The following is a 21,617-nucleotide window of genomic DNA, read 5'->3' as shown; positions in this document are numbered from 1 at the left end:
ACTAGGTGAGGTTGGCTATGTTAGGGTCAGGCAAAAGGTTTAAGGTGTCTGCTTTATCATACTACGCCGTGACGTTTTTCCTGACTCTAACATGGCCGCAGCCGCCTTCAGGAATGCGCCGGCTGCTTTATTCGGATGTCTATGGAAACGGTCTAGACGCCGCACCCCTTCCTCGAAGACCTTCGCTGATTGGTGGGAAGTGAAACAGCAGGTTGCCGTGCTGGTAAAAGGGCAGCGGAAGCCCCGCCCCCCTCCGTCAGGCTAGGCGTTCGGCGTGCCTGCGTGGAGAGAGAGTGTGTGTGAGAGGTCGCGTAGGGAGGGTCCGGGAGCTGCGGAGAGAAGCGGTGCCTGAGCAGCAGCAGCCGAAGGCTAAGCAGTGCCCCCTCCTCGCCCCCCAGCCGACATAACGGACCCCGCCAGCTCCCGCCTGTAAAGACGCGCCTGAGAGCACCCTCTGGGGAGGCCACTCCCTTCCCACGTCAAATCTTTCTGACCCTCCTTATTTTAAACCCGCCGCAGAACCATGTCCGCCGGTGGAGACTTCGGGAACCCGCTGCGCAAGTTCAAGCTGGTCTTTCTAGGGGAGCAGAGCGGTGAGTACCCCGGGGTGGGGTGGCGTCTACTGTCTGTACACCCGCCGTGATCGATCCCTGTGCGGCTGTCTCCTCCACTCCTCTGCCGGCTGGGCACAGCCTCTCATCCTTCACTGTCAACTGGTGCCCTCCCCAACTCCTCCAGGCACCCGCAGCGCCCTCCCGCGGGCGGTCAGGCGACGACGCACCGAGCCGGAATGTGGGAGCCCACACCCATGCGTGTACGTTCTCCAGGCTGCCTACGGTTCTTCCTGCCTGGGCCCTTGCGGACAGAGCCTGTCCATGTTCTCCTCGGTGCTCTGGCCCACACAGCCCTGCGGGTCTCCTACTGCAAGCTCTGGCTGTGCTCCCGCCCACCCCCCCATCACCGCATTTGGCTTTCAATGCCCCACTTTTAACTTGGTATGTCGCCTGCTCCAAATCGCCCACATGCCAATACACCCCCCCCCCCGGATTTAAACGCACTGATGCCTATACCCTGGTATTTGGAGTCTCCACTCCCACCCATTCTAAAATGCCATTGAACAGCGTGGAAAGAGAGTCCAGGTATTTGTGGGGAGTTGGTGCACGGGATGCCGAAGGCCACTCGGAAAGTGTCGATGTGTGCATGCAGGATCAGCTGCCCCCACCCTCCCTGGCTGCACTGCTGGTAGCCATGGGGGGGGGGAGGTGGGGTATAGGCCTCCCCAGCACCTTTTTAAAACGCCGTGTGCAGCCTCGAGCAAGCAGCCTGTGTGATGGCCAGAGCTGATGTAATCTGACATCACTCGAGACACGGAGCTTGTAACCCTCGCTGGGTCCAGTGAAAAAGGTGTCTAGCGCCGCCCGATGCCATCTCGCCGCAAGCCCGGTAGAGCGAAACGCGGAGTTATTCTTGGCGATGGAAGGGGTGGTGCACATACATATAATAATGCACTGTTTTGATCACACTGGAGACGCCTTCAAAGGCTAAACAGGTGGGCTATTATCTAAAGCAAGGTCGGGATACCTCGTACGGCTCGTGTTGTGGGGCGGGAGACAAGTCTGCATTCTGTTCTCCTCTTTGGGCATACATTTGTGTTTAAGTGCATATTGTTGAAAACTCAGATTGGCCTGTCCTAAATGAATAGTTGCAGAGCCGCTCTCGATTCAACAGAAAAGAATCTTCATTTCTAAGATTGGTCCATTCTTCGTAAAGTAAAATGATACGTATTAAAATAGCGTACCAATAATTACATCTCCTGCCATGAAAACAATTTGGAGCAAGCACAATTGCAAATCATTAATTGAGGTTAGTTTGCGCACCTAATGGCATCTAAATTCCAAGTTCCTATTTCATTGGCCATCGTCCTTCGGAGAACACAGATTGAAGGCTGGTGTTCTCTTGATAACAGTGCATTGTTGTTGGATGTGGTCTAAGTAGTCTACCCCAGAATATGTCTCCATTTACCAAGCTAAGAATTATTGTGAATTGATCATCTCTTGGTTAACATAGGTTCTGGTAGCTTCGTTTTCTGATTTTTTAGCATCTGCCTGATTATATTCTGTTATGTTTGTATGGTCTTTGTCTTTTTTTGTAAGCACACTGAGGCCCATGGCGTGCTGTACTAGGTTTGAAATAAATCAAATCAAAGTTCAGACTGAAAGTTGTAGCTGTTGTATATAGATTCCGTCCATCTTTTTTTCTAGAACTCATGTGTTGGCCACAGTTTGTTCCGTTCGATTTAAAATGCCAGCGTGTACCTGTTACGTTTTTGTCAACAGGCACTTGTTCTGTAGCACCTTTCTTTTCCACAGTGGCGTGTGATTTTTGTCAGTGTTTTTTTTGGTGGCTATTTCTCACGTTTTTTTCTTCTTAAAATGTACGTTTACTATTCACATGCATTTATCCTTTCACAATGCACACATTGCCTTACCTGGCACACGATGTAATAAGCAGCCTGTGAAGGGGCCAGCAGGTAGCGATTCATTGAGGCGAGAGTGCCCCTTTAAGCTGCTGGTGCATTTTCTGTTTTGTTGCGGTGACGACTTTACATAGTTCTTTTGACAATGGTACATATTTACATTGTGCCTAAAACTGCTGACCCACACTTAGATTTTTTTTTTTTTGTTTACTGGTGGATGCGGTTTAACTTGTTGCACCCCACTGGTATTCTGATGTACATCTTTATATGTCCAGTCCACTCTTTTTTTTTGGATCCCACATGATTGCAATCACACCAGAAATGTATACTTGCGTTGCATCTTATCGTCTTATCGCCCCTTGCATGACATGGGTTAACTGCTCTAAGTGTGTCCTTCACACTTGCTCTTGAGTTGGTCAGTGGTGTATTTAACAGGTGCCTTGTAACAAAATAAGATGGGATCCTCCAAAAAGGTCAATGGGGCCATTTTTGTCTTTAAAAACAGCCAAACGTTCCCAACAAATAACCGGGGTATATATACAGGCAGCAGCCAGACGAGCCCCCCTTGCATTCACCGCCCAGCTCTGCAGATGAAGCCCACCGGTTGCATCTTTTTACATGCAGGTAATAATCACGGAAGATCAGTACAGAGGGCAAACACATCCCCTGCCAGTGCCTTCTCTTATATAATGATGATGATGATGATGATAATTTTATTTGATCTGTTTCTTCGGTGGAAGTGTGCTGGACAGCCTACTCAAGGATTCATACATACAGAAAGGGGCTGGGGGTCACTTATTGACAGACCTGCATACCTTGAGTGTGATCTCTAGGTGCAAAGAAGGGCATATTCCAAAAAGATATATTTGGGAGCTACTGTATTTATTTTTTAACTAACCTAAAAATACCCGCATTTGGCAGTGTGGTTTTCCTTTTTGGTCCCTGGTTCTTTCACTTCAGATTTGTGCCTGGTTTTTGTACTGCAGTGAAAAGAGGATGTTTCCACAATAGCAAGTTTGCCTTCTGATGTGCCACTATGTTATGAATTATTTATTTTTAATAGATACGGGATTGCCCAAATCAAACCTCATATCTTTCACATTAAGATGGATAGACGGGGCTGACATTTTCCTATTGTGGCTTTTATACAAGTAGTTACTTGAGCAGGTTCTGCAATTTTTTTTCTCTCCATTTTGTGCCAACACCTAATAAAAAATGACAGCCAAGCAACATATTTATATTTTATCCCCCATTAACGGATTTTGTTTTGATATTTCCTTCTGGAGGCTTACATCCCTTTGTCTACCACATTCTGGACTTACTCCATCTGTATTTTTCCAGTGCAAGCTGTCCCTGAACTGATGGATTCGACTGTCTGTTCTTACCGTGTTGTTTTACAGTCAATACGCACACACACTAATGATGTTATTGGACACTACCTGACCTAGTATTGCTTCCTTTGTGCAATGTGAATACCACTGTCTGTGTGAGTTGATTGACTGACGGGTTACCCACAAGCAGATATTAGGTGACATTGAATAGGTTCTGTGTTTTAGCTCTACAGTTGTGGCTTCAGTTTCTCTTGTTTTTTTGTCCCATAACAGTTGAAACCTTTGACATTTTTTTTTTAAATTACACTTCTATGCCTAAATGCAATACAATGCAGAAAGGTTTTCATACTGGGGAGACGTCCTAACACAAAATGTTAAAATCTTTATGATAAAGGTCCATTAACCGTCATCCCAGACTGCTCCCCTTTTGTACTTTTTTTCTTAACTTTGTTAAATATTTAACGTTTATATTGTAAAACCATACCACTAAGTTATGACTACCATGTTACATTGTAATGGGGGTACAGATAGAATGTACACTGGTTTAACAGGGACCTCAAGGCAGTGGCACATCCTGTTATTTGTGCGAAATAAACCCCGCAAATTAACACCAAAGCCCAGCAGTGTTAATCTAACCCTTTCAGGCCTATTCGCATGGAACTGCGACTGTGTTTCCACCCTTCTGGTTTTATCCCTGTTTGGTGTTGATCTGCACAGTCACATCTTACTGCTACAGGCCCGGTCGTGATGGTTTACAACGCTGCTGTCCCTGTACTCCAGTCATTCTTATGATCTGAGCGTCGTGAAAGATTCATAGCCCAAGTAAGAGAATACTTTTTACTCTGCTCTTATTGCTCTTCCCCGGTGAGGGGTGACCTCTAAAGATAGCGCTCTAGCTTGGAAGGGGGGGATACTTTCTCCCCATCTTTGAGTGCATGCTAGAGGCTTCCGCCCGAGACCTCTGCCCATCCGCCCGTGGGTCAGCAGTTGAGCTTTCAAGTGACTTGCTACTTTAACGAAAAACTGCTTATTTGTCTCAACTATTTCCATGTTGAAGTTCCTTACTGTTCACTGAAGTGCTTGTGAAGTAAGGAGTGTACTTTTTCTTGTAAGGGAACATTTTGTCAATGAAGGTATTGGCGAAGTGATCACTTGGTGGAACTTTGTCACATGTCTTGTCAGAACTTGGTCGTCTGTTAATACCCTGGTCCCAGGTTTTAGTATAAAGTGGTACACATTTGAAGTTGTAAGTGACTAGCTGAAAGGCATAGTCATTTGCCCCTTTCACATGCACACAGCGAACACATTTCATACTCGCAAAGAGTCTTTATCAAATTTTGAGGCCTGCTATCTTCACTCGCTAGAGAAAACAGGTATTCTTCTGCCTCTCATTATAGAAACTGTTGCTTATAGTGTCTCTGGGGACATTTTTTGACAAGTAAACTTTCATTTGTTTTATAAAATGAGGTTCTGAGGTGATGACTTCAGGTCAGTGGTCAGTATAGTTTTTTTGGTGCAGGTTAATGGAAGTCCTCCTCAAAAACATCTGGAGAGACACAGGTTACTGACCGCCCATTCCCTTGGCTCAGTTGGGGACACTTTATACTCACTTACACATGAACAGTATTATATGTGATGTTGCATAACTTGTTACTATGCATACTGTTTTAAGAAAAAAAGGCATTTTTGCTGTTTCCTCTCTTGCTGTTCTTTTCAATAAGCCACAGTAGTAGTGCAGTGTCACTTCTAGAATCATGGGTGGCTCAACTTCAAGACCAGAAAGGTTTGACACATACAAAATAATGAAACCTTAACTGCACAGTATGAATGTTTTGGAAAATTATGCATTTTTTAAAATTGTTATTGTTGCATACATAGTTTACAAGAAACCTTACACAACATAAATAGACATTCATTAGAGAGAACATGTTCTCACATAAAATCCAAATAAGAACTAAATCCATATTCATATAAAATATCAGAAAGAGAAAGAGAAGAGAAATATAGTTCAATCCAATTCCCCAAAAGTACACATATACCAATAAATCATTTTATACTTTCCAAATGTATCTTATCCAGTTCAAAAGTAATGGGTTTTAAAAGATTTGAGGCTAAAACCAAAGAAATACTAGTGCCCCCGCATGGCACCAAAACAGAATTCTAGACACTTCGATTTACCAACAGTTTTTTCCTTGAAACATAGGGTACGTTTATCCTCAAAATGGGGATACATGACAACCAGATGTCTCAACGTTTCAGAGGAGTCATAAACTCCACAAAACCTAAATTTGTTCTCAGATTGTTAATAAGCGTCAATGGTATAATCCCTCAAGTGCTTGATCCTCTCAAAAATAGGCAGTTGGTTTAGCCTAAAATGTATATAGGTCATACGAATGGTAAGACAACGGAAACGCTGGAGCTACAGCGGTAAACACTTTCTAGCATGGGGGAATTGAGAATACTCTCATAAGTTCTGTAAGAGGCAATGGAACCGACTGTCTCAGCCCAGCCAGTCTTAAACAGAATTTTTTTTAACTAGCCTGGTCTCTGCACAATATCTTCCTGGGTAACCCCATTGTATGCCAATACTGATCCCATCCGTTCTCTAAACTCCTGAATAGAGAACAGTTCCGGCATGCATGGCTAGATTTGAATTCTCAAACAGAATTTTTTGGGGGATCAATTATTTTTCTGTACACAGAGAGCTGCCTCCAAACATACCTGGTCTTTAGAGAAACCAGACACAGCTCATGCGTTATGACCGCGTTTGGGATGGCCACCGAGAGACCCAACACCTCCTTCCATAGCTTCCCTTGTATGATGTTTAAAGTGTGTCCCATATTGTGTATATAAAGGTCGAGGCCATACAAAATGATTGTTTCAAATTTGGCTAGATAGTAACGCCTCAAGGGTAGCAGTGAAAATGTGCCTCAAAAACTTCAGTTGTACAGTTCGTTTTTTTGTTTTTATCAAGTAAAATGCTTTTCCAAAACTCAATTCTAACCCTATTAGTGAGGTAATAGCCAAAATAGATGATGGCCTTGACCTGTTCCACATTATCCGGCCCCATAGTCTAAGCACAGAGCTGTGGCTTTGTTCTCTGAGAAAAAACCAGGACCTTAGATTTGGAAGCATTGGGCCGATGTTATTGTTCAAAGCGTATTTAAAGGACTGCATTTTTCTTAAACCTCTCGGAGTTCTATCGAGAAGGATGAAATCGGCGAAAGCCATCCACTCCAACTTAATACTCCCCAACCTAGCAGGTGCAATTGAAGGACCCTGCCACAGTCTCTCCACATTGCACACATATAGGTTGAAAACTATAGGCGCCAGTGTACACCCCTGTTTGTCTCCAATATATGTATGCATCTCTGGTAAAAGAAACTCGTATGGTGGTATGAGTGTAGTGGGCAATTGGTCGTACCAGTTTAAGAGGAATATTCATGCCAGAGCCTAGACCTTATAACACCATCAAACGCACTGGTCATGTCCAGTGATACTAAATAAACATCCCTCACTTGTGAGTGATGCACATGGTGTCTAAAGTGAGCCAGAATGGTAGCATTAAATGAGGTACCCAGTTCTTCCCGGAACCCCACCTGAAACTGGCTCAAGAGATTGTTACCTTTGATCACACGATTGAGATCTCTTAAGAGGAGGATAGAGAAAACCTTGCTAGAAGTATCTATGAATGCTATAGGTCTGTAGTTCAAATCTAGTTTATCACCTTTTTTGTGAATGGGTACAATGATAGATTGCACTCATGAGACAAGGACAGTATGGGACTGATAAAGGTGATCACACATGGGCTTGAAAAGCTCGGCCCATAAGCCTGGGGCCTCTTTAAGAATGAAGGGAGGTATGCCGTCCGGTCCAGGGACCCGTGACTGCTTGAGACGACCGATTGCCCAAACAATGTCCTCCCTATCCCAGGTACACTGACCTTCAGCAGGAATACCCAAGTCAAATCCATCCGTATCCCTGAAATTCATAGGTAGGGCGTATTTGTTAGTATAATATTCCACCTAAGTATCAGGTTCTATAGGACAATCCATACCACCTTTAACATTTCCCAGGGTCCTGTTGACCGTACACCAGAATTGTCCATCTTTCCCTTTACACAGATTTTCCAGCATAGTCTGGTGAAGTCTGTGGAATACACCCATCTTGAGAGATTTAACACATTTCTTGTCTTTGCAGAAGCTTGCCCGCCCCATACTTAAGAACATATAATGCATTATAGATTGGCTAGATGTATATATCAACAACGAAAAAAACTCAACCTTTAAGTCCTCTTTGATGTTTCTGATCAGCAAGAGATGTCTTTGGATTTTGTTGGAGATCTTGTGTTGTCTCTAGCCTCCTCATTTAATTGGCTGAAAATTGGACCTGTTATTGGGAGTAGAATTCTTCTCATCTCGGTACCTTAGTTTAATCTTGCCTCCTTAACAGCAGTGATTGTTTTTGGGTCTAATTGGTAAGGCTTTATTTGGAGATAGACTTCTCTGTTTACCCCAGATCAATGAATTAAAGAAATTATGCAATATCTTCAGGCATCCCTGGTCTTCTTTCGGGGTTGTGATCCTCATTCTTGCACGTCCAAGGGTACACTGAAACCCCCTCTTCTTTAGTCTCTTAACTCTCTTCTTGGTCATAGTTCCCCTCAATGTGAGCAGTTTAGCTATCCGTTGAGTCATAAAGGAAATTGGTTGTCCCCGTTAACCCGCTAAATAGGTCGTGGTTCTGTCTGTGCCGACTTTGTAGGTGGTACATGCAGTGGACAGGGAGGTGGAGCCAGTGACGATCACTCTGTGTTGGAGTAATTTGGTTGAATTTGTGGACACTTGTAATGAAGTGGGCTGCCTTGAGTGAGGCAGGTTCATGGCTGAATGACCAGTAATGACGTTGCCTCTGTATGAGGTCTTGGACCACTTTGTGGAAGTCATGCAGGGGATGAAGGGTTTTATTTTTGCAGAGTGTAGATCTGTAGCCTAGCAGTTTGTGCCTTTTTAGGCTTTGTGCTTTTGGAAGGAAATGCTACGGGATTTGGCTGATTTTGACAGCTGTGGGGACTCGTTCCAGGCACGTGCCATCCAGCCATTGCTGCACAAGTTATTTGGTGGTTGGACAAAAGGGGACACATTTGGTCTTGGTGGGCTTAATTTTAAGGTAGACATTGAGGTATGACGTCCTGTTTGGAGGGTGGCCCGAAATTTGCAAAAGCAAGCAATGTCCTGTGTGGCACTGACTTTAAGCTATACCTGAGTGTCAATTGATGGATGGCTATGTTGCGGTGTTTAAGGAGAGTTCCCAAGGGTTCCAGATGAAAGACAATTTGGTAGAGAATGGGAGCGTAAGAATGGAAGTTGATTGGATCTCAGTGAGTTCATCTATATGGACTAGTGCCTGCTCAATAGGTAGAATGCAAACCATATAGGATGGTTCCAGAGAAACCCCTCTTGTTGGCAATGAAGGAGAGGAGTGTTGGGTTGTCAACTGTGTGGAAGGCAGTCAAAAAGTCTAAGCTGAGTAGGAGGCAGGATTCGCCCTGTCTGTGATCCACAGCGCATCCACCACTTTGATGGTTGCAGTCTGTGCTGCATTTGGGGCAGAAGCCAGATTGATGATTGCAGAGGATGCCAAGCAATCGATTTTATTAAAAGTAATTAGATTGCAACTACTTTATTGATACGCTTCCCAATGAACTGGAGGCTCGCAATGGACCTGTAGTTGGCTATGTCCTCTGGGTCAAGTGAGTTTTTTAAAAGTTTTTTTTTTGAAGAGTTTATGAGACCAGTCTTCAACATGTCTGAAAAGGCACCTTTCCTGAGAGATGCTTCTTTCATTACAGTAGAGTGCGTTGGTCGCTGGGCCAGCAAGTTCCTTGTTGAGAGTAAGCAGTTTGCGTAAGCAGTAAGTTTAATTGAAGCAAGCATGTCTGCTTTTGAGGCATCGATGTGGCCCCTGACCTTCATTTTGTTGATGGTGTCCATTCCGTCGCATTTCTTGTTTGAAGCTGGAACCTCAAGGGCAGTAGTGGGCCGGTGTAGTGCTTGATTATGAATAAGTCGTTGCTCCTGTTGGAGGCAGCTTCAGTGGTGGCAGTGTAGTAAACTGACAGCCTCTGAGATCCTGTGGCTGTTTGGTGCACAGGGATTTGAGGGATGAGATCCTCTGGGCTTCGGTCCTTGTGCCACCTCTTTTCAGGTGATCCGATTGTGCATTTTGTTGGGCTGAGCTTGGATATATAACAGGCTGTGACAGTTGGTGCAACTATGCTTTAGAGGCGCCTGTGCATCCACTAGTACTTTGGTGAACTTTTTAAATGTATCCAGAATGTCAGAGGCATTCCATTTGGCAGGGAATGCCGTCTGTTGATTATAGTGTCTAGCAGGAACGTCTTTAAGGAGCCATCCTCAATCGCAGGGCATTTAGCCTGGCCTTTGTGGGGCAGCTTTTTGTGTTGTATGGGAAGGGGTATTGTGGTGTGGTTGGTCTAGATAGGGGGAGAGGGTTCGCCCATGAGAGGAGCAGGAAGGAGGTGAAGACTAGTTTTGAGCATGTGGTCTTTGACATGAATGGGGAAAGAGTATGATCTGTTTAAGCTCCATGGAGTGAGTCCGAGAATAGGGAGTAATGTAGGTGTTTTGCTGGTTTGGTCTGTGGGATGTTGAAGTCTCTGAGGAGGATGTTATTTGAGTAGGAGCAGAAGAGTATGTTGGAAAGATCCTCAGAGTAATATGACCGCTGTGTGCATACAATATTCACTTTGTAGCATGGTAAGGGCGGCTTGTGACCGGGCTCTCTCCACTAGTAACATAATTAAGAAAAAAGAAATGAATGACATCTAAAGTCGGCAGTTACAGCAGCACCATCTGTGTGCTGGAAGAGGCTGTGCTGAACAAGAAAAGCAAGGGCAGCATTACTACCCATTTAAAAACACAGGTGAAAAAGCTGGTAGGTTTACAGATGCCAAATGAGGTGGCTAGTGCTAACCATGCTAATGCACGGATTGGACACTATGGCCGAGGAGCCCATAGATACTCCCTTTTCAATCTTTGCCTGAGGTTTCCAACAAGAGGCAGCGCTCGGGCCTATAATGGAACCTACGAGTGAGAACGCGGCTGGGTCTATCCCCTAACTTTGGAGAACTTGTCGAAGTCTCCTGATTTAGAAGGAATAGCGGAACACATTTACGGCTCTTCACCAGCGCATAGCACCTCGTTTTATTCATCCGCTTTGTTCCCAGCTTTGTGTACCGTCTGCAGTTCAGTTGCTCTTCTCTAAGCGCTTTCATGTCTCTTGCAATCTTCAGGGAGGCAGTCTGTTCAGGTGTTGGTGATTAGTACCAATTTTGGCCTCAGGGAATTCTGGTAGCTGTAGTCAATGCTGGTAGCCAGGAACCAACACCCCTCCAATAGCACAATATAAATCCCATGGTGGGGGGTAGTGGGGGACAACCAGCATTATAGCTCTCCTAAGTGGGGCATGGGTCACCCCGGTGCTGCGCTCTGGAGCCCGGGACTCCCGCATCAATATTTAGAAAAAAGAGGGGGTGAGGTGTGCACTCTAGTTCCCAGCTTTGTGTACATTCTGCAGTTCATGGTAATTACCTCTTGGAATACCAGATATTTTAGTTCCTTTTCCCGAATTCCAGAGGGTCAGGCCTACATGATGTTACAGGAGACATGAATGACAGAGCCATATTATCTGGGTGGCTATAAGGTCAATCTGAGAAGGGCAATTGGTCGCAAAATAAGGCTCCCATCCGGTAGGCTTATAATAGGGATACAGAATCATATACCTATGAAAGACTATAAGCTGTCATCTTATAACATAACCTATTGGCAGTGACTAACTTGAAATAAGTTAAAGTTGCAATTAAGTGTTAATAATGAATGTCTACAACCCTCCTTGTAACTTATTAATGAGGGAGTGCCACTGAAATAGTGACAATACTTGATGACTGGCAGTTCAACAAGCCACACAGACACTTTATTTTGGCAGGTGATTTAAATGACCCATGTGTTGTGCCCATGCAGAACTCAAGTAAATTGGCACGTAAAAACATTAGCAGTACGTATGGTATCCAAGTGGCAGAGGTTACACAAAAAGGATTGGGAAGGCAAAGAATACAGTTGGCCAATATTTACAGGTACATATGATGTGGTATAATTGAGTAAATCATCTGAATTAGATGGCACATTACTTTATACCTCGACCAATGGCAACAGTGCCTCCTGGATTGATCACGTATTGCTTGCAGAAACATGTATGAGTTTATTTCTCATTACTAGCAAACACCCACGGTGTTAAGTGATCATGTCTTAGTACACATTTCTTTAAATTGTAATGGTAGCAGAAAGTTGTGAACTATTGTCGGAAACTGAGTCGAATATCACAACATTTAACAGCTGGATAGTCAATGACCTAGTGGTTAATGTAATGCCTAATTTTGGCGAGGTAAAAACTAGCTATTGTCGCCAGAAGTTTTCAGTTGAGAGAAAAAGGCGATTTAGAGAGGTCACAAAATCACAAATATAGACTATTGGTATCAAGGGTGCAACTATTCACCTAAATATACAATATAAGAACTGGATAAGAATATAGAAGGGCTCAGTGGTAATTGCGCAACGGAAGATTGTGTGAAGTATTGCACCATAATCATAACAAAAGGTCCTGGCTCCTAAATAAGTCCCTATGGCACTTATTCGGGACCATATGTTCAAAATAAAGTGAATCCAATTTTTTAAATTAATTGGGCTAAACATATTTGGGCTACATATGTGAAAAATATTCCAACCTCTGCCCCATGGATGACATGAGTAGTGGTGGACAGAAATCCGTTTGATATTTCAGCTGAGTACATATTGGAAGTAATTAACAGACTAAAGCCCTCAAGAACTCCTGGTCCCGATGGGTTAGCTAATATTTTAATTAAGAGTGACACTTTGGGCTGGGCTCTTATTATGCACAAGATATTTATGATCGTGGCTACAGGGGAGATTCGCCATACTTGGACTAAATCGATACTTGTTCACGTTTTTTTAAAAGGGACCCAGAGGAAGATCCAGGGAATTACCAATTAGCCATGCTTGACACAGTGGCAAATTGTCTTCTTTTTGTTGGGGAAGGTCAACATCTGGATAGACGAGATGAGAATACTCGGTGCACAGCGAACTGGCCTTGGCACCCTTGCAAATCTCTGGATATTAATGTTTCTGGTCTGTAACTCATTTACCAAGCTCTGTGTGTATGTTTATATCTTTCTATGTTTTAGAGATGTGCCTTCCATACTGTTAATAGGCATATATTGTGGGCTAAACTGAAGGGTGGCAGACTTCACCCTATGGTTTTGCATTTCGTTAAATTCATGTACAAAGATACTTCTGCTCAGGAAAGGTTAATCCAAGAAGGCGTGCTTAGTTCTACGATGAACATGAATTATGGATTAAAGCAGGGTTGCACCATGGCACAAGTATTTAACTTGTATTATGATGATCTTGGCGAAACTGACCACATTTAAAAATGTTCTGCCTCGCGTTCTTTCCCATCAATAGTGTGGTTTTCCTATGCAGATTACATTGTTAGCTTCAAACTTACTAAGATTGGACTCCAACGCATTCTTACTTCTTTAGGTTAACATGCGGACAGGAATTGTTTGAATATTAATCGCAGAAAGACGTAGATCATGGTTGTTAATATTAGTAGAAAAAGGAGCACTCATTTTACAGGAGCCTTTAGATGTCATTAAGAAATATAACTAGGTGTCCCTTTAACTGATTCGTTGAACACACTTATACTTCTAGGGCAATCATGGGGAAAGTGCAAGAGAGATTTAACACATTCAAAAAATGATTCTATTTACTGCGGATACTCTAAGGAATGACTACTAAAGGTGTGTAGCTGTAGTATTCCTTCCAGTGCGCTTTACGGCCTTGACATATTTACAAACAAGTAAACAATATGGCTGACAAAATTGGAAGGTAGACTGTGGCACCCTGCATTAAGCTTGTCTCAATCTACTCCGATTGAGGCAATTCGCAGTGAATTGGGTCTGGCATAAATGATAGTCCAGAAGAAAATAGCAACTGGAATATTTATTTTATGCTAAAAATACTCCAGGAGCAGGGGAATTCAACCTCTTTATACTCAAATTGTAGTGAATTATTGGATAAGAGAGCCCCTCACAAAGCGCTTAGAATCTGGATACAAGAAGTTACCTCGTTTTTTTAATTGATTTTGTAATAACCTATCCCTCAAATTTGGGCATTGCCATAAAGGTGATTGAACAGAAGGCCCTTGCATGGGACAGAAATAATGATTAAGTTAAATCGGAAAACTTCTTTTGCAAACTATGTTTAGCAGTTTCAAGATTAACATGCCTTGTTCCTACATTATTACAATTAATAATGCTGAAGTTAAATTTGTACAACTTCTTTTAGAACTGCCCACCATGGTTCGTCTGGGTGCATGGGCTCATATTTACCTTCATGAGACTATGTAGGATTTTAGACTGAGGCATTGCTTAATAGGGTTCCAAAAATGATGGTCTACAGAAGAAGTTATACTGGCTATATGGACATTTGATTGGATTGGTGACTGCACCTATCAAATGGAATGCCTTGCCTTTCGAGCTAAGAAACTGTCCCTCCTTGGAGTGCTTCAAGAAACTGCTTAAGACGCATCTTTTCAGATAAAGTTCATAATTAGGCCACCTCCTGCTTCCCCCTCTGCTTTCATCTCTATCGGCGCCTGTATGCCTCCGGGCCACTTTGGCTGCACTTTTAAAAATAAGGTAAAGTAAATGGGTAATCTGAAGAGTGATGGGCCTACATCTATTCTTGTGAAAATCATGTTTTAAATCAGTTTATTGTGTGTAGCAATTCTCGTTACAGATCTAGTAATGATTAAAAAAATTATTTTAGTCGATTTTACATAATGGACTATTTATTGATTGCTATTGTTGATCTGTGAATTGTTTTTAATGATCGATATAACGAATTGTTGATGTTTTGGTATTTAATACTGTCTTGTGTGTTTAAGATTTATAACCTAAGCTTTGTAACCAAAATAACACCCACAAAAAAGAAAAGTGCTTTGTGATTTTAACCCTGACCCCTTTGAATGGGGTAGGGAGAGATGAGACGTCCTTCTATGCCGTTTGTTTTCTATGTAGCCTCCCAAGGCATCGTTAACCTGCAAATATGAGACGGACATAAAGTGTAATCACTCTGCGCAAGTTGTCAACAAATGTTTGAGGCTTTTATTCGTACCGTCTCAAAACATTTACTTAAAGGTTTTAAAAACCATATAGAACTAATTTCCCGGCAAGATTCAAAACCGGCTTGGTTATCCAAACCCTCAGAGCTAAAGCAGCCTCTTTACTCTGTGCTCTCACTTTAAGGCAGTGGTTTTCAAAACTTTTTATGCAGAGCCCCCCTTGAGTAAAAGTATTGTTCAAGCCATACATGCTTATATTTTCTATTAAAAACAGTCACTGGAATCCTATTTTGAAGAACTTTCCGCCCCCTCTCCATCCTTTGCCCCCCCAAAGGGGGAACAGACCCACATTTTGAAACTGCTTTAAGGACACTGAGGAAGTGACTGTTGTATGGTGGTTGTAGATTGGTTTGTGTTTTTGTGTGGTTGTCTGTAGTTACGATTCTTTATGGAGGTGCAGGGACCAGAAGATGGAACATGTTAGGTTTTTTGTTCCCTCATTTTTTTCAAAGCTGTCCTGTGCATTTTTTATTTTTTGGGTGGTGAGGTTTAAGATGCGGAGCTGGGAGGATAGCTCATGCGCAACACGTCTTGGAAGCAAGACAACGCATAGCAACACAGGTTTGAATCCTGGTCTTGCGCTTAGACTCTGGTCTCTGGTATTAAGCGTGTTATAAAAGAACAATTAAAAATGTAGAGGGGATCTGTCATTGGGTATGGTTGACAAGTGCCCGCTCCTGGGCATGGGCCTGAAATCTCTGGGATGGGCCTGGGAGTTGAAGGCTCTTTGTGTTCCCTTCCCCTCATTCAAAGGGTCCTGCTAAAAGTTAAGTTGACTCAATCTTGTTCAATCATCCTAGTAGCCAGTCTTGGTCTGTGCCGATTGTCTGACCTGATAACCACATCATCTTTGCCTCCAAATTATTTTCTCTTGAGGATAGACCTTCTATCTCAGTAGGTGCAAGATTCAGCACTCCACCTCTCGATCTTTCAGCGTCTCATAGGTCGCCTGGGTCTGTCGGCTAATGTAGATGTAGCAGCTTCCTGGAAGGGCTCAGTACAGAAGTGGAATAGGATATGTCCCTGGTGTCTTGAACATGAAAAACCACATTCTTGAAGAAAATCTTCTATTTGACAGGGTCCCCCAGGATTAGGTTCAAGTTGAGCAGGTCTTTCCTTTTGGGACTGGAACTTTGAAGGAATTCGGGGGGCACTGGTTTCTCCCGCTCTAATCCAGTGGTCTAGACACTTAAATACTTCACATTGCTTCCTTCCATAAAGATCAGTCATCCACCATGGAACCATAACTTTGCCCTCAGTGCTCTGGAGTATTTTACTCCGTTTTTAAACTTTGAGAGTAAATGCGATTTCAAAGGAGTAAACATGAGTTTTGTTCTCCACAAGAGAGTAAAAAGTATTTGAGAATCCAGCGGACCTGTGGAAAGATAAAACTGTATGGAAATCATATGTGGCAGCGTCCACAACATGAGAGAAAAGCAGGTTTCTCAAGTGTGCAGTAGAACAAGCACCCTTTCACAAATGGAACAGATGAGCAATACACCAAGCTTCCCCTATATGCAAAGACTAGCTGCAAGAGCAGCATAAGGTTTTTTTATCGTTTTGCTCACAGAACTGGTCATCTTGAGTAGGAGCCATTCAGGCTTCCCTCACACAAACAAAAAAGGTAAATAAGGGCAACAGTAATGTAAGCTTCCATCGTGTAGATTAGGTGGAGTGGATCAATGCAAGTTAAGCAAGGGTAGAAGATACCCACATAGAGAACAGGTAAGGAATGGGTCTATAGAACAAGTGCAACATATGCTTCAGGAGTACACACTCCCCATTTTATGTAGAAAAGGTATGCCATGGACCTTGGGATGGCATTCTTTCCTCAGATGGAACAGGAATGCCATGGGTCTCCACAGTACAAGATTACCACAGAGAAGCTGGCCCCAGCAGTAGGTGTTCCACTCACAGAGAAGAAACTGTATGGGATGGAACAGTGCAAGTAGCCCCACGCTGGAGAGCTATATGAAAGGCATCAGAAATGCAGGCTATTATTGCATAGAACTGAAACAGCATAGGCTTAGCAGACCACATTCCCCACACAAAGAACTTGCCCAGCATGGGGGTAAGTGATCCAAGCTCTCCTCCCATTGAATAGGAATAGCATAACGGAAGTAGGAGCACCTCCCACACAGAACAAGAAAAGTGAATTGCCTCTGCAGTGCAAGCTCCTCACGGATAGAACTAATATAGCATTGATAGCGACTAGTTCAAATGCGAAGGCAAACTCGAATCAGAAACTTCACATAGTAGGAATTTAGCAATTAGGATTTCAACCTTGGATCAACAATTTGTGTACCATTTCCCTGCCACTCTACAGCTGGTCGGTCCACTTCCTAAAGCATGTCGCAAGGGGGTGGGGGGGTGTTGATATTATTGGCGCCTAAATCACTCAACCTGCTCATTTTTGCTCTACAAAGGTCTGCATTTTTTATATATTCTGTATATATTTAAAATTTTTAGACGTAAACCACCCTGGCCAATTACACAGTAATGCAAACATGACGTGTATTATGTCTTTTGATGTTTGATAGAATTGTCTCTTCATGATTAATGAGTCTTAATTTACTGGAACTATGGTACGCCAGTGTTGTGATATAATATCTCAGAGAGGCAAGTGCTCAATGCTCAAATCAAAATCTAATCTCCAGGTCAAATTCTGGATGGCCCGAGTTAGCCTTACATCCTGACTGAGCTAATAATAGTCGGTGCTTACAGGAATCCTGCATGAAACACTACATACAATTTGAAATACCTATGTTGATTACCACTACAGGGACAGGTTTTGCTGAGTTTTCATTTGCGAATGAAACCATTTCATTGTTTTGTAACGGTGCTTGCCCTGGCTGGAGAGCCAGGTTTTGAATGTTTTAAGTGTGGTCTTGAACATTTGTAAGCGGCTCTGACCCGTTATTGGTGTACGATCATGGACCATTGAGCAAGGGCCCAGCTGCTGCTGACATTTAAAGTACCACTGCCCGCATTGACTCCAAGTTAAGTTTTAATGAGCATTTAAACAAGATATTGAATACTAATCCATACCTGATAAAAGGTTTTAATGTGGGTAGTATTTTACAATTTTAACCAAATTAAATTATGAGAGTAAAAATTAATTTGACTCAGCAAGAGTATAAATACTATGCGACAAGAATAGACCTCATAAACAAAACAGTTGTGTAGCAAATATGTCTGGCTCCAAACAGATTACATTTCTGGAAAATGTTCTACAACACATTGTGTATTAACTCAACACACACACACACACATATATATATATATATATATATATATATATATATCTATATATTTTACATTTACGTGATCAAGCCGTTCGGAGGACCGCGAAACGCGTCGTGCTCTTCAGGTTCACCTCTCTGATGCACTTTGATTAAATACAGGACATTTGGTGCTAACTGTTTTTGCCGTCTGAGCCCTTCATTTTGCTGACTGGATTCTCCTGATTCAGCTGCTTTGTGGAGTGCAATCCATTGGTTTTGCCCTGTTCCGGGCTGAACTTTCGTTTGGAAAATATATATATAAATATGGATTATACATGCACACAACACAGGAACTCTGAAAAATACTTTTGTGCAACGCAAGTATGCATTCACTAAAAAAGCATCACTTGTTACTGCTACAATCCTAAAATGCTAGGAAAATAAATATGCATGTATAATGCCCCTCTCCAGACACAAAACACAGCAGCAGTTGAACAGAAATAAGCCATTCCTTATCTCATGGAGTGCTGTTTATGACCGGCTCCGAGACCACAGTTTAGAGAAAATTGCCTGTACATCTCCTTAGTGGTCTGCATTTTCATACGTGCAGATAAGAATCAAAACATGTGTTCTGGTTTCTGTCAAAGCACCCGCCCTTTGCAGTGACCACTGCTTTCAACTGGTGCATAAATGGGGATCAAAATTAAAATTTGATAAGCAGGAGCTAGACGCAACTTCTGGGTATCGAGCATTAACCAGTGATCATGAGCTACCACTGGGGCATCAGGAGCTAGTACATAGCGTTCTGCAAATCTAACTTCCACATAAGATGCAAACTTACCACTTTGTCCATTGTTTATAACCCCTTATGCTTTGAATGTCTCAGATGTGTCTTGATGCTTATTTAAAAATGGTCCCAAATGCATAGTTAAATACACATGGGTGTTCTGCATCAGTTGGCTTGGGAAGTCAAAAGTAGCTCCCGGTAGCTGTATGTAGCAAGCTAACCAGGTTCCTCTAAGCGACGAGCAGGAGCTAAATAGCTCCCAGCTCCCCTTAATTTTGAACCCTGTGTAAATGTACGCATAGAAAAATAAGGTGTCGTATTTGCTAGTTTTTAATGTGTAAAAAGGCCTGGTATGAAACTTATCTGGAGGCCTTATTGCTCTCTCATCCATTACTCACTAACCCTTCGAGCCAAAGGCCACCACCGATATCTGTCAAGTTTTATGGAAAACTACCTTTATGGTAGCTGCTACCCTGCCCAGAGCTACTAAGTTACTAGCCTCATCAGTCTGGAAACATTTGACTGCCTTCCCCAAGGATAAGGTGGTTCTTTGTACCCTTCTTTATCCCTAAAGAGCTCTTGTACTTTCACTTCAACCAGGTGATTTTTCTTATGTTTTTCAGAAACTCCTCTTCAGAAGCCTTGGCTCTGCACAATTTGGAAGTGAAACCAGTCCTCCCATTTTACTCCAGTGAGAGAAATGTTAAGTTGCAAGCCCCTAATGGGCATTAAGTCTTACACCCCTTCATTCCCCTCTGGCGGGTAGCATGCTATTTTGGTATCCAGTGATGTTACCGAATGGAGAACTTTTTTTACTGAAACACAAATATCGAACAAAGATCAACATTTTAATTTAAATGTTTGTGTGCGTGGTGTAAAGTGGTAGGGAGAGGGTTAGGGAGGGTTTAGAAGCACATGGGGTTTGGGGGTAACCTTCACACTTTACCCAAAAAATCAATGTTCTGTATTCTGACATTTTCATTCGGTAACATCACATAGATCCACTACTCCTTACTAATTTCTAATTGTCATTCACCAATGGCTTGCATTAAGTGCACAGTTTACGGCCTGTTTCCCTTGGGTAGGACTTAAGGGTTATTGTTCCTGAGACAGGTTTTCAGCGGACTGTCTTGGGTCCAACAAGCACCCAAAGCTACAGTTGCCTGTTGGATAATGCCTTGCATTTCACGGACCAGTCCATTGAAAAGCCTTCTCCTCCAGGGTCCTTTATGCTCATTTGGTGACGTTCCAAGGCAGAGGAAGTATGTTATTTCCAGGGCTTTACATACACATTACTGAATGGATGCCAGCTCTTGTGTAGAATGCCCTGTTTGGCCAATTGGTGTTGCAAAATCTTTTAGACTAGACGCAACCACCCTTAAGGTTCGCTATGCTTGGTTATCGACCATGATTACAGAAGAAAGGTGGGTTGGATGTATGAACAAGGAAAGGCTGCTCACAGTATTGAAAAGGAGTTTTGGTCTAGAGTCTCCTCCTTTTTAAAACTAAAAGGTCAATCAAGTGCGACCTGGTGGATGTGGATGGAAAAACACTGGCAGTGGACGCTGATGCCTAATGGGGTATGAACACAGGGACATGACTGCAAATTCAATGTAATGGCAGCATGTTTGCTGCACAAAGTCTCCAGTCCTGTCCATGCTGATACAACTCACAAGCTCAAGGAGGAAAAGAGACTTTTAGAGTACAGTAGTCTATGGTGAGTAGCATTTCCTATTTATTGCAGTTTCTGGTGCCATTTTCATAACCAAGTGGAAACGCACCTTATGCTTCCTTTACCTTTCCCTTGCTTCCATGCTCTAAACAAAGTCCTGTATGGAGACCACAAATGCAATGGGTAGTAAATGTGATCTGAATGCCAGCATGCATAGGGCTGGTGTTAGTGTTGCAAAGCAGAGGAGCCCACCATGCAGGGTTGTTACCCGTTTTTGACATGTTCTTTGTCTGAAACACCAGCTCCCTACTTTTTTTAATTGGATAATTGATGTTCATGCTGATGCGTTGTATGAAAAGTTAACCTGTGAGATCTGTTTGCTGCACACGCCCTGGGAAAACAAGTGTTAAAACCTGGCCACAACTAGGAGGCTTCTCCAGTACTTTGATGTGTGCGCCAGGGGTGTGTCCACATAGTAAACTCTGCATCCTGTCAGGAGTGACTTTTTGGTTGGGATTTTGGTTACCAAAGCAACCTTACACAAGACCTTTATACAGAAATATACAAAAGTAAATAGAAAATACACAATTCTCACTATATAAAAACGGAAGAGCACAACACATAATAAAAATTGATACAAGAATGGAATAAGTAAAACATAATCCCACATTAACCAAGACCAGAATAGGTCAATAGAAAAATCATATTCCCTTGGAGCATTTTGTTTGAAACCACTCTATTTTCCTGAAAGTAAGGACAGACTGTGACCCAATGCTGGTCATACATACTATCACAGAACCGATAGTGGATCAAGTAGGGGCCGTTAACCTTTCCAGAGTAAGAT

The 21,617-nt window shown here is 42.8% G+C and overlaps 1 protein-coding gene across 3 annotated transcripts in view; it reads left to right on the top strand.

Moving 5' to 3' along the window:
* The first annotated feature begins 261 nt into the window (after nucleotides 1–261).
* Nucleotides 262–21,617, top strand: part of RAB6A (RAB6A, member RAS oncogene family) — a 530,104-nt gene continuing 508,748 nt past the window's right edge. Inside the window, exon 1 of one of the 3 annotated variants that reach the window (XM_069640124.1) lies at nucleotides 262–593. In XM_069640124.1, the coding sequence (XP_069496225.1) occupies nucleotides 524–593 (70 nt within the window). In that variant the 5' untranslated portion in view covers nucleotides 262–523. Of the gene's footprint in view, nucleotides 594–19,729; nucleotides 19,793–21,617 lie in introns of those variants that run through there. The other 2 variants (XM_069640125.1, XM_069640126.1) reach the window with 2 other exon arrangements.

This window comes from Ambystoma mexicanum, chromosome 7q, assembly GCF_040938575.1.
Source record: "Ambystoma mexicanum isolate Mex_15411 chromosome 7q, UKY_AmexF1_1, whole genome shotgun sequence".
NCBI lineage: Eukaryota > Metazoa > Chordata > Amphibia > Caudata > Ambystomatidae > Ambystoma > Ambystoma mexicanum.
This window is presented reverse-complemented; position numbering and strand designations above follow the sequence as displayed.